General features: G+C 37.5%; 1 protein-coding gene across 2 annotated transcripts in view; it reads left to right on the forward strand.

Annotated features, from left to right (window-relative positions):
• The window catches only part of Myh15 (myosin, heavy chain 15), a 142,164-nt gene that overhangs the window by 17,942 nt on the left and 110,493 nt on the right, over positions 1-13,729 (forward strand). For both annotated transcript variants that reach the window (NM_001166210.2, XM_030249245.1), the window contains 3 exons: positions 3,288-3,380; positions 5,830-5,893; positions 5,977-6,072. In NM_001166210.2, coding sequence (NP_001159682.1) covers positions 3,288-3,380; positions 5,830-5,893; positions 5,977-6,072 — 253 coding nt within the window. The remainder of the gene's footprint in view (positions 1-3,287; positions 3,381-5,829; positions 5,894-5,976; positions 6,073-13,729) is intronic.

Consider the following 13,729-nt stretch of genomic DNA (forward strand, 5'->3'; position numbering starts at 1 on the left):
ATTGAACCATCTCTGCATCCCTGGGATGAAGCCTACTTGATCATGATGGATGATCATTTTAATGTGTTCTTGAATTTGGTTTGTGAGAATTTTATTGAGTATTTTTGCATCGATATTCATGAATTTGGTCTGAAGTTCTGTATCTTTGTTGGGTCTTTGTGTGGTTTAGGTATCAGAGTAATTGTGGCTTCATAGAATGAATTGAATAGTGTTCCTTCTGTTTTTATTTTGTGGAATATTTTGAGGAATATTGGTATTAGGTGTTCTTTGAAGTTCTGATAGCATTCTGCACTAAACCATCTGGTCCGGGACTTCTTTTTTTTTGGTTGGTAGACTATTAATAATTGTTTCTATTTCAGATTGTTAATCTGATCCTGATTTAACTTTGGTACCTAATATCTGTCTAGGCAATTGTCCATTTCATCCAGGTTTTCCAGTTTTGTTGCGTATAGGCTTTTGTAGTAGGATCTGATGACTTTTTTGATTTCCTGTTTCTTTTGTTATGTCTCCCTTTTCGTTTCTGATTTTGTTATTTATGATACTGTTGCTGTGCCCTCTAGTTAGTCTGGCTAAGGGTTTATCTATTTTTTTGATTTTTGTCAAAGAATCAGCTCCTGGTGTGGTTGATTCTTTGTATAGTTCTTTTTGTTTCCACTTGGTTGATTTCAGCCCTAAGTTTGATTATTTCTTGCCGCCTACTCCTATTGGGTGAATTTGCTTCTTTTTGTCCCAGAGCTTTCAGGTGTACTGTCAGGCTGCTAGTGTATGCTCTCTCTAGTTTTTTTTTTTTTTTTCTTTCTTTTTTTTTTTTTTTTGGAGGCCTTCAGCTCTATGAGTTTTTCTCTTAGTGCTGCTTTCATTGTGTCTCATAAGTTTGGGCATGTTTTGGTTTCATTTTCATTAAACTCTAAAAAGTCTTTAATTTCTTTCTTTCTTTCTTCCTTGACCAAGTTATTGTTGAGTAGAGTGTTGTTCAGCTTCCATGCATATGTGGACTTTCTATTATTTATGTTGTTATTGAAGATCAGCCTTAGTCAATAGTTATCTGATAGGATGCATGGGATTATTTCAATATTTTTGTATCTGTTGAGGTCTGTTTGTGACCAATTATATGGTCAATTTTGGAGAAGGTACAAGGTATTGAGAAGAAGGTATATCCTTCTGTTTTAGGATAAAATGTTCTGTAGATATTTGTAAAATCCATTTGTTTCATAACTTTGGTTAGTTTCCACGTATCTCTCTTTAGTTTCTGTTTCCATGATCTGTTCATTGATGAGAGTGGGGTGTTGAATTCTCCCATCATTATTGTGAGCAGTGCAATGTGTGCTTTGAGCTTTATTAAAGTTTCCTTTATGAATGTGGATACCCTTGCATTTGGAGCATAGATGTTCAGAATTAAGAGTTCATCTTGGTAGATTTTACCTTTGATGAGTGTGAAGTGTCCCTCCTTATCTTTTTTGATAGGCTTGTTTCTTGGGTCCATTTGCTTGGAAAATTGTTTTCCAGCCTTTTACTCTGAGGTAGTGTCTGTCTTTGCCATGAGGTGCATTTCTTGTATGCAACAAAATGTTGGGTCCTGTTTATGTAACCAGTCTGTTAGTCTATGTCTTTTTTTATAAGATTTATTTATTATTATATCTAAGTACACTGTAGCTGTCTTCAGATACACCAGAAGAGGGCGTCAAGTCTCATTACGGATGGTTGTGAGCCACCATGTGGTTGCTAGGATTTGAACTCATGACCTTCAGAAGAGCAGTTGGTGCTCTTAACCACTGAGCCATCTCTCCAGCTCAGTCTATGTCTTTTTATTGGGGAATTGAGTCCATTGATATTAAGAGATATTAGGGAAAAGTAATTGTTGTTTTCTGTTATTTTTGCTGTTAAAGTTGGAATACTGTTCATATGGCTATCTTTTTATAGGTTTGTCGAAAGATTACTTTTTTGCTTTTTGTAGGGTATACTTTCTTTCCTTCTGTTGGAGTTTTCCATTTATTAGCCTTTGAAGGGCTGGATTCATGGAAAGATATTGTGTAAAATTGGTTTTGTCATGGAATACCTTGTTTTTTTCCATCTATGGTAACTGAGAGTTTTGCTGGGTATAGTAGCCTGGGCTGGCATTTGTGTTCTTTTAGTGTCTGTATGACATATACCCAGGATCTTCTCCTCTCATAGTCTCTGGTGAGAAATCTCGTGTAATTCTGATAGGTCTGCCTGTATATGTTACTTGACTTTTTTCCCTCATTGCTTTTAATATTGGTTCTTTGTTTTGTGCATTTGGTGTTTAGATTATTATGTGACAGGAGAAATTTCTTTTCTGGTCCTATCTATTTAGAATTCTGTAGGCTTCTTGTATGTTCATGGACATCTCTTTCTTTAGATTAGGGAAGTTATCTTGTATAATTTTGTTGAAGATTTATACTGGCATTTAAGTTGGAAATCTTCACTCTTCTCTATACCTATTGTCTTTAGGGTTGGTCTTCTCATTGTGTCCTGGATTGTCTGGATGTGTTGGGTTAGGGTCTTTTTGCATTTTGCTTTTTCTTTGATGGTTGTGTCAATGTTTTCTATGATATTTTCTGTTCCTGAGATTCTCTTTTCTATGTCTTATATTCTGTTGGTGATGCTTGCATCTATGGCTCCTGATTTCTTTCCTAGCTTTTCTATCTCCAGAGTTGTCTCTCTTTATGATTTCTTTATTGTTTCTACTTCTACTTTTAGATCCTGGATGGTGTTGTTCAATTCCTTCACCTCTTTGGTTTTGTTTTCTTGTAATTCTTTAAGGGATTTTTGTGTTTCCTCTTTAAGGGCTTCTACCTGTTTACCTGTGTTCTCCTGTATTTCTTTAAGGGAGTTATTTATGTCCTTCTTAAAATCTTCCATCATCATCATGAGAAGTGACTTTAGATCCATATCTTGCTTTTCTGCTCTGATGTTGTATTCATGACTTGCTATGGTGGGAGAATTGGGTTCCAATGATGTCAAGTAACCTTGGTTTCTGTTGTTCCTGTTCTTATGCTTGCCTACTGCCATCTGATTAACTCAAGTGCTCCCTGGTCTCGATATATCTGATGGGAACCTGTCCTTCCTGTAATTCTGGTTGAGTCAGAACTCCTCAGAGTCCAGCTTCTATTTTTCTAAATTTTATGTCCCAAAGTAGTGCTTTATAAACTTTTTTTTTGGAAACTATAGGTCATTAGTTATTATTGTCAGGGATAGGGCTGGATATGCATTAGGGGAGTCTGCTTTAGTGAACGTAACCAGCTGTGCTTCTTTTCCATGATTTTTAGGGGAATTTAGAAGATCAAATTGTAAAAATGAATCCTCTCTTAGAAGCATTTGGAAATGCCAAAACTCAGAAAAATGACAACTCTTCGCGTTTTGTAAGTATCAACTTAGCACCTCAGAACTTAAAACTTTTAGGCTCTCATAGAATTCATGTCTGAGTACCTTGGTAACAGAATTCTAGAAGAAGGTTTTTGATTATATTCTAACATATTGTTACATCACTCAAAATGTTTTAATAGCTACAGCTGAGGGTAAGCTGCCTTTGTCTATGTATCTTCTGTTTGGAATAATACCTTCAGGAGGAATGTAGTTATCTTAAATCTCATTTCTTTACCTTGGTAGTAGAGAAGCACATCTAGTGAATGATAATAGTGTTTTATATATTTTACAGATTTGAAATTGTGCTCTTCTTAGTTTCCTGGATACTGAAGTCAATTTTGTAGTCACTTTCTAATTCTGTTAAGTATTCTTTCTGCTCTTATTTATGGACTCTTTCTTACTGCATATTTACAACTTTAACAGGAATTTTTTTTTTTTATTGAACAATGAGTTCCAATGTGTTTTTGATAACTATAAATCTTATAATAGAGGAAAATATTTGGATTTAAAAATCAAGTCTCATAAATCTATTTTGTACCAAGAATGAGTGGCAGGGATCCACTGTATAAGTTAAGGAAGACTGAAGGAAGAGTCATGTTTGACTATCTAAACTTACTTTAAAAAATAGACTCAGGTTAATTACGTAGATTCTGACCAAAGCCTAGTGATAAAGCATTAATGATTATATTTATTAACACATACTTTCACATTAACCAATTGTTACTTTAAACATTTTGTTAAGATATTGGTGCATGTTTTATGAAATATGAAAGACAGAAATATAGAATATTGAAGAAAAGTGAAAAATTAAAGAAAAGAGTAAAGGCTGGGGAGATAGATAAATGGTAGGCACTTGCCTTGTATGTGTTAGATCCTAAGATGAATCCCGGGTATGGAGGGACGAGAGAGAGAGAGAGAGAGAGAGAGAGAGAGAGAGAGAGAGAGAGAGAGAGAGAGAGAGAGAGAGGCAGAATAGGAGAATAAGAAATAAAATCAAATAACAAAGGAATGGGAAGGGCAGGAGAGGGGAGGAAAGAGGAAATTAAGGAGTGAACAAGAAACAGAGAGATGAAGAATAAAGAAAACTAGGATAAAGTTGGAAGAATAGGGACAGGAAGAAGCAGAGAAAATGAAAAGATTTTGTAAAGTGGGAGGAAAAAGACAAAAGGACATTCAATAAATCGAAGGCATCCAGATAAGTTTTCAATATTAATACTAGGTGTATCCATATTTACTTTCCACAACTATGTGTGCATAAAGGCATGTGTACAATTGTCTGTGTAGCAGACAGTGTGCTAGCTCAGTCCCTTGTTTCAGCCACTGTTTATCCCCTGGCATGTTGTTTTGCTGTGGTGCCTTCCTGGCAAGGAAGGACCTGAGCCAACCTTCAATTTTCACTCTCATCCTATAAAACATGGCTGCTATTGTACTTGGCATTTTGTCATGATACTGGCAGTCTTGGGAAGCCTTTATGCCTTGATAGAGTCTTCTTTTAGGCTTTAATAAAGAAGAACCCCTTGCCTTTTTGTTTATCTCCCAGTCTTGGTTTATAACCTCCCCCCCTTTACCTCCTAAACTACAGCAAAAGGGGCTCTTATTTTGATACAAAAACACTCCAAAATGTTCCCCTTGAATACATCATTAGGGTCAGGACCATGGTCTGTCTGTCTTTCTTTCTTTCTTTCTTTCTTTCTTTCTTTCTTTCTTTCTTTCTTTCTTTCTTTCTTTCTTCCTTCCTTCCTTCCTTCCTTCCTTCCTTCCTTCCTTCCTTCCTTCCTTTCTTTCTTTCTTTCTTTCTTTCTTTCTTTCTTTCTTTCTTTCTTTCTTTCTGTCTTTCTTTCTTTTTCTAAATAAGTTGCCTTTAATTTCTCAGGAGTTTCCTAGATTATGGCAGACAGCCATTGAATACTGAATGAGCATGCTGAGAAAATACTCTTTCTTCCTTTCCAAATAGGAGCACTGAGGTTCTCACAGATTCTACAGTGCACATAAAAACATACATACAGAAACTAGGAGTTGTGGCACTAGAAACTGCTGCAATCTTGCTAATCAATCGTAGTTCCCTCTGGCCCAGGTTCTCTACCTTTTTAATGATGCAACACTTTAATATTGCTGTCCATGTCATGGTGACTCCCATCTATAAAATTATTTTTTGTTGCTACTTCATAACTTTAATTTTGCAACTGTTATGAATCATAATGCAAATCCCCGATACACAGCATACCTGATACGCAGCCTCTGTATAAAGGTCGTTCAACCCTTAAAGGGGTCACTACCCACAGGTTGAGAACAGATGCTCTAGACATTATCTCATCTATCTCATTTCAAAAAACATCTTGCTTTTTATTTTTCAATCTTTGGGGTATGTAGTCACTTTGAGGATTATGCACATAAGGAGGCCTTTGCAACTGCTCAGCAGGGAACCTGTGTTCTGTTTTTACTTAGGGAAAACTCATCCGGATACATTTTGGTGCAAGAGGGACACTGTCATTTGCAGATATTCAGATCTGTAAGTAACCAATGAACTATATGGTTGCTTTTCTTCTAAGTTTTGCAAGTTTGTCGAAATATGAATCTTAATCCATTTCTTAGATTTTCTTGAAAAATCTCGAGTGGTTTATCAGCAGCCTGGAGAGAGGAACTACCATATCTTTTACCAAATTCTGTCTGGAAATCAAGAACTTCGGAGTAAGTACTAGACTGATTTATTCTATTAAAAGACAAATAGTTCTCAGTGAATTAAGAATACTTTTTTGTAAGTCTCTTAGTACTTTCAGACCATAGTTTATTCATCCCACAACAGGGAATTTGGACACTTGTATAACCAATGAGAGTAGAATAAATGGCAACTTTTTTTTTTAAATTTGAGATCAAAAGCAAGATGAGAATTTGCAGTGAATAAAATGATTTGGCAAGGTTAAGTGTCTGTGGGGGGTAGGGAGAGGGAGACAGGGATGGGAAGAGGAAGGAGGGAGGAAGGGAGAGAAAGGGGGAAGGAAAAAGGGAGAGAAAGAGGGAAGGATAGAGAAAAGGAGGGAAGGAGGGAGGTAGAGAGAGATATTAGATAATTTAAGGCCTTTACTGTTTAGAGCTATGTTGATGTCATAGGTAGGAGAACACAATAGAGTCACTGTTATATCCAATGGGAATTTTATAAAGAAAGGGTATATAGATTTGAATATGAAGACCAGATAGAGTCAAGAATCAAGGGTATTTTCTAAAACTATGTATACGAGGTCAGGTGAGGGCAGATGAAGAGCAGGAAAAGGATAAAAGCTGCTGGATTAGGAGATCTGCTTAGAGAAACACTGGGAAGTTATTGTGATAATTCTGCACATCCCGAGGTGAGTGTATGAATGGGTGTGTTTGGTGCTCCAAGAAGGTAGGTGGGATAATAGCAGGGTTCTGATTTTGTTGATGTCAGTGTGTAGAATGATTTAGCCCAGTATGGTGTTATGGAGGCATTAATATTAGAGAAGGGATTGCAGTAGTATTAGACTGAAAATGATAGGACTGTTACCCAAGATAGTGTCTATGGGGAATAAACTCATGTCTCATGGGTCTTGCCCATAAAAGTCTGCATGTGTGGCTGCTAGGCAACAGGCAGAGCTATTTAAGCTCCAGGGCTAAAGGGAACATAAGATTTCTTACCTTCTTTATCTTACATTCTGGACTGAAAGTTTAGCAACAATCAACATAGAAAGAAATACATAATTGCCAAATATTGGTAGGTCTAAAAATAAAGAACATCAAGGGTGAGAGAATGAGATTTTGTGGACCTGTAGGTGATTGGCTAGGATTAGATGAAGTAAACAGGAAACAAATATCTGGGGAGACACTATTCTGCAGCTGTATAAATGATGGAGTGATTGAGTATCCAGGCCGTTCCAGGAACCACATTCTCAGAGGAGGGAATGCTGAATGCAAAGGTCTCAAAGGCTAACGCTATATTGCTTATTAGAATAGGAGATGGCCAAGTGGAACAGCTGATATAAGGGGAGGTTGGCAGGGCCCAGATCGTGTGGCATTTATAGTTTATAGAGTTTAATTACTATTTTAAATGCCATGGGAAATCATTGTAAAGGAAGGATGACAAGCTGTTGTTGCATTTGAGGAAAACATCATGCATGCACCCATAGAAATGACTATGGATTGAGATAGCTGGTCCAGGTCAGCAAATTACTGGGAACAATTCCTCCATATTCAATCAGAATGGTATAAACTTGGAAGTGTTTTGACTACTTAGTCTTCAGCTTCTATGTGTTCCCAATCTGGGAAAAGATGTGTGAACTAGACAATTACACTCACCATGTGTTTGTTGGTGATAATGTAAGCAGCGAGTGTTTGCCAGAATTAACCTAAAACAAAATATGTGTGTGTGTGTGTTGTTGTTGTTGTTGCGCTGCTGTTGAGGATCAAATATGGAACCTCACATGTGCTAGGCAAGGCATCTTCCACTTTCATCTACCCCTCGCTGTGAGAGACATGACGCTTTAACCAGTGACAGGCATCTGACTCATCTTGTCTAATATAGGAAGCAGCTGAGGCATCCCAGGATATCCATGATTAATAATGTGCAGAACCATTTCAGGGCATCATGACAGTTATTATAAAAGAGAACCTCTGAGTAGGTCTCCTAAATTATGAGCATTTTCTTGTATTACAAAAAAAATTAAGCAGGAAAAAAAATCAGAGCAGAGCCTGGAAGAGCCTGAAAGTGAGGTGATGTATTAGCCCCAGTCAAGCACCATTTGATTTCTAAAGAGCATGGGGGCCCTTCTCCTCTGCTCCCAGTTGTACTTCTAGCACAAGTGCTTATCAAGTTCTAAAGGGTCACCAAGAGCAGTGGCAAGAGCTTATATCACTTTGGGGAGCCTCTAAGGCTTCCCTGAGCAACAAGGAGATATCCTACTCTGGCCCTGGGTTTCCTTTTAACTCTTGGCTTCAGGAAATTGTGCTCTCTAGTCATGTAAGGCAACTTTCCTTAATTTCTATTTAATCATTATAAACTATGCTTTTTAAAATTTGGTTATGAGATGGTGGGTTATGAGATAAGAGGCTTTTATGTATTTTATTCTCATAGCTATTTTGTTTAGGTGACCCATTTTCCATTCTCTTCTTTTCGTAGTCCTCTCACACATTCCTGCTTTCCAGTCCCCATGTATGCTCCCTCTCTACTTTTATATTCCAGACACTCTATTATCCCTCTCTTTTAAACTACACCCTCCACACGCCCTCTTTCCATCTTCCTGACTTTGTCTAAACTCCAATTTGAACATACAAAGTTAGCCATCCTAAGCTAGGATCCACCTAGGAAGGAGATCAAGCAACATTTGTTTTTCTGTACCTGTTTTACCTTTCAGAAAATACTTTCCCTAGTTCTATCCATTCATTTGAACGTTTAATTTTTAATTACAGTTAAACAAAATACCACTGTGTAACGTATATAACAATAATAGAGCAACAATAAACAAATAATGAGTTAAGTATCTGTGCCATAGGTTATTCGGCCTTTTGGCACATGCCCAGCTATGAGAGTGATGGAGCTGAGTAATGTGGTAATATCCTTACCTTTATAACACTCTCCATAGTGACTTCCATAGAGTGTACTGGTTTGCATTCCCACCAGCAGTGAATGAGGGTTCTTCTTTTTCCACATCCTCACCAGCATATGCTGTCATTTCCTTGATTATAGAGTCAGCCTCTCTGACTACAGTAAGATCAATTCTTGAAGTGGTTTTAATTTGCACTTCACGATGTCTGGGGATGTTGAGCACTCTTTAAAATAGTCTTATGACTCTGAATTTCTTGTTCTGTTATGTGATGGATTCCAACCAATCTCTAAATCCATTTATTTGGGTCCTCTCTTTTTTTGATATTGTTTTCTACTTGTTTGTTTCAATTTCATTAATCGGTGACCTACTTTTGATTATCTTCTCATAGGCTATTTTGAGTTTTATTGTTTACCAAACTCTTGAGGTACATTAAGTTATTTGTGATTTTTGTATTATTATTTCAATTTTATTCATTTATTTAACAATATTCCAATTGCTGTCCCCTCCCATAGTCCCTACAATTTTTCACTGAGAAGGTGGGCCTCCTAGGTTTCCCCCGACCTTGGGGCATCAAGTTTCTGCAGGATTGGGTGCATTCTCTCCCACTGAGACCATACAAGGCACCACTGAGACCATACAAGGCACCACTGAGACCATACAAGGCACCACTGAGACCATACAAGGCAGCCCAGTTAGGGGAATAGATTCCACAGACAGGCAACATCTTTAGGAATACCCCCACTCCAGTTGGTGAGGAACAACATGAAAAATGAGCTGTACCTCTGCTATGTGTTAAGGGGGGCCTTTGTCCAGTCCACGTATGCTCTTTGGTTCGTGGCTCAGTCTTTGGGAACTCCCAGGGTTGCAGGTTAGTTGATTCTGTTAGCCTTCCTGTGGAGTTCCTATTCCCTATAGGGCCTTCAATCTTTCACCCAACTCTTTCCTAAGGGTCCCCGGCCTCTCTCTAATGTTTGGCTGCAGGCATTTGCATCTGTGTCAGTCAGCAGCTGGGTAGAGCCTCTCAGAGGAGAGTTATGCTAGTCTCCTGTCTATAAGCATAACAGTATCATTTAGAGTGTCAGATACTGGTGCTTGCCCGTTTGAGTTGGGCTGGTTATTGGTTGGCCATTCTTTCAATCTCTGCTCCACCTTTGTCCCTGTATTCCTTTTAGACAGGACAAGTTTGGGTTGAAAGTTTTGTGAGTGGATTGGTGTCCTTATCCCTCCACTGGAGGTACTGCCTCAGTATAGGAATGGTTTCTTTAGGTTCTATATTCCCAAAGTTAGGCCTCTTGGCTAAGGTTACCTGCATTGACGCCACAGAGGCTCCCCCATCCCAGGTCTCTAGAACTTCCTAGAGATTCCCCCTATTCCCCTGCCTTCAACGGCTGTAGATTTCCATTCATTCTTATGACTCTCTGGCCCTCTCTCCTGTCTCTCCCCACACCTGATCCTGACACCTTCTTCTCCTCCTCACCCCCTTTCCCGCAAGTTCCCTCTCCCCCTTTGCCGCCTTCTTCTTCTTCTTCTTCTTCTTCTTCTTCTTCTTCTTCTTCTTCTTCTTCTTCTTCTTCTTCTTCTTCTTCTTCTTCTTCTTTTTTTAATATTTTTTATTAGGTATTTTCCTCATTTACAATTCCAATGCTATCCTAAAAGTCCCCCATACCCTCCCCCCAACTCCCCTACACACCCACTCCCACTTTTTGCCCTGGTGTTCCCCTGTACTGGGGCATATAAAGTTTGCATGTCCAATGGGCCTCTCTTTCCAGTGATGTCCGACATCTTTTGACACATATGCAGCTAGAGTCAAGAGCTCCGGGGTACTGGTTAGTTCATAATGTTGTTCCACCTATAGGGTTGCAGATCCCTTTAGCTCCTTGGGTACTTTCTCTAGCTCCTCCATTGGGAGCCCTGTGATCCATCCATTAGCTGATTGTGAGCATCCACTTCTGTGTTTGCTAGGCCCCGGCATAGTCTCACAAGAGACAGCTATATCTGGGTCCTTTCAGCAAAATCTTCCTAGTATATGCAATGGTGTCATCGTTTGGAGGCTGATTATGGGATGGATCCCCAGATATGGCAGTCTCTAGAAGGTCCATCCTTTCATCTCAGTTCCAAACTTTGTCTCTGTAAGCCTTCTATGACTATTTTATTCCTCATTCTAAATGAGATACAACCATCCTCGCTGGTTTTCTTCTTACTTCACTTCTTTGGGTTTGTGGGGTGTACTATGGGTATCCTGTACTTTATGGCTAATATCCACTTATCAGTGAGGACATACCATGCATGTCATTTTGGGTCTAGGTTACTTACTTAGGATAATATTTTCTAGTTCCATCCATTTACTTTCAAAACTCATGATGTCCTTGTTTTAATAGCTGAGTAGTGTTCCATTGTGTAAATGAACAACATTTTCTGAACCATTCTTAGGTTGAGGGACTTCTGGGTTGCTTTCAGTTTCTGGCTAATAAGAATAAAGATGCTATGAACATAATGGAACATGTTCCCCTGTGGCATGGTGGGGCATCTTTTGGGTATATTTCCAAGAGTGGTATAGCTGAGTCTTCAGGTAGAAATATTTCCAATTTTCTGAGAAACTATCAGATTGATTTCCAGAGTGGTTGTGCCACTTTGCAATCCCAGCAGCAGTGAGGGAGTATTCCCCTTGTTCTACATCCTTACCAGCATATGCTGTCCCTTGAGGTTTGTGTTTGTTTGTTTGTTTGTTTGTTTGTTTTTTATCTTAGTCATTCTGATGTAAGATAGAATCTCAAAGATGTTTTGATTTGCATTTCCCTGATGACAAAAGATGTTCAACATTTCTTTAAGTGCTTCTGGGCCATTTGCGATTCCTCTGTTAACAATTCTCTGTTTATCTTTGTACCCTACTTTTAAACTGGATAATTTTGTTTGTTATAACTCCTTGAGTTCTTTATACATTTTAGATATTAGCTCTCTATCAGGTGTAGGCTTAGTGAAGATTTTTCCTAATCTGTACTCTGCAGTTTTTTCCTATTAACAGTGTCTTTTGCCTTACAGAAGCTTTTCAGTTTCATGAGGTCCCATTTATCAATTGTTGATCTTAGAGCCTAAATCATAGGTGTTCTGTTCAGGAAATTGTCTCCTGTACCAGTGCATTCAAGGTTATTTCCCACTTTCTCTTCTATTAGATTCAGTATATCTGGTTTTATGCTGAGGTCCTTGGTGGATTAGGACCTGAGTTTTGTGCAAGGTGGTAAATATGGAATTATTTGAATTTTACTACATACTGACATCGAGTTAGATTAGCACCATTTGCTGAAGATGTAGAACTAGGGTACTAAAGTAATCTACTATTACTGTATTTGTATATTGTTGCTTAGTGCCTCATAGTGTGGGTTTTTGGTTTTGTTTTTAAGAAATTGAGCGTATCTAAGTTTGATGTGTATAGGTTTAGGATTATAATGTCTTCTTGGTGGATTGCTCCCTTGGTCAGAACTAGATGATCTTTATTGCCTCTTATTTGATTTGGGTTACAGTGTATTTTGTAAGACATTAGAATAGTAACACCTGTTTTTCTCTTGCTCCCATTTGCTTAGAATTTTATCCTTTCATTCTAAGGTAGTCTTCATCCATGAAGATGACATGTATCTTGTAGATAACATAGGGTTGGATCCTGTTATCAAATCTTATTGGCTATCTCTTGTCTTTTGATTGTTGTATTGAAACCATTAATAGTCAGACTTAATATTGAATTATATGCTTTAATTGCTGTCATTTTCATTGATTTTATAGAATTTGTTACCTTAGTCATACTTAGTCATACTAAATCATATTTTGCAAAAAATGCTATCCTGAAATCTTAGCCACTTCAGTGTACTCATCTTTTTCCTCAGTCTGAAATATTCTTCCACTACTCTCTGTAGAGTTTCTTTGGTCAGAAACTTCTTTAGTCATTTTTTTTCTCATAGAAAATCTTCATTTTCCTTTAATTATTATGGATAGCTTTACTGGTGGTAGTAGTAACCTTGGTTGATAGTCATGCTCTTTCTATACTTAAATTTATTGCTCTAATCTCTCCTGGCTTTCAAAGATTCTATTGAGAAATCAGCTGTTCTTCTGATGGGAAATGCTTTTATTTTATAAGTGACTTGGTTCTTCTCTCTTGATGTTTTTTAAATCCTTTTTGTTTGGTTTTTAATTTTTTTTTTAAATGTGACATGAAGATTTCTTTTGTGGTTCTGCCTATCTGATATTTTGTCTGTCTCTTACTCCTGAGTTGGCATCTCTTTCCTTAGATTTGGGAAGTTTCTTCTCTGATTTCCTTGAATACACTTTCTATGCATTTGAACAGGAATTAATTTTCTTCCATGCCTATAAATGCATGTCTTTGGATCTTTTCCCAAATGGTTTTCTGGAGATTCTGAATGCTCCCCTTATAAGTTTTAAAAACTTTATCATTTCCCTTGATTGAATGATCCAATTTTTCTACCTTGCTTTCAAGCTCTAATATTTTATCTTCTATATCATCTATGCTGTTGATGGTGCTTCCATTGAGATTTTTTTAAGACTTATAGATACTGTTATTTCCAGGTTTAGTTTGGATTTTCTTTAGTATCTTTAGTATTTCTATCTCTTGTATTTTCTTAAACTTCAATCAGGAATTTATTCATGTCCTCTTTAAATTTGTTCTTGTATTTGTTCATGTCATCTTTGAATCCCTTAAACACTTTGAAAATTCATTTGAGTTTTGTGTCTTAAGTTTGTCAAAGTTGTTCTCATTTAGGACAAAAATTATTGTATTGATAGTT

The sequence above is a fragment of the Mus musculus genome, chromosome 16 (assembly GCF_000001635.26).
Source record: "Mus musculus strain C57BL/6J chromosome 16, GRCm38.p6 C57BL/6J".
NCBI classification, from domain to species: domain Eukaryota; kingdom Metazoa; phylum Chordata; class Mammalia; order Rodentia; family Muridae; genus Mus; species Mus musculus.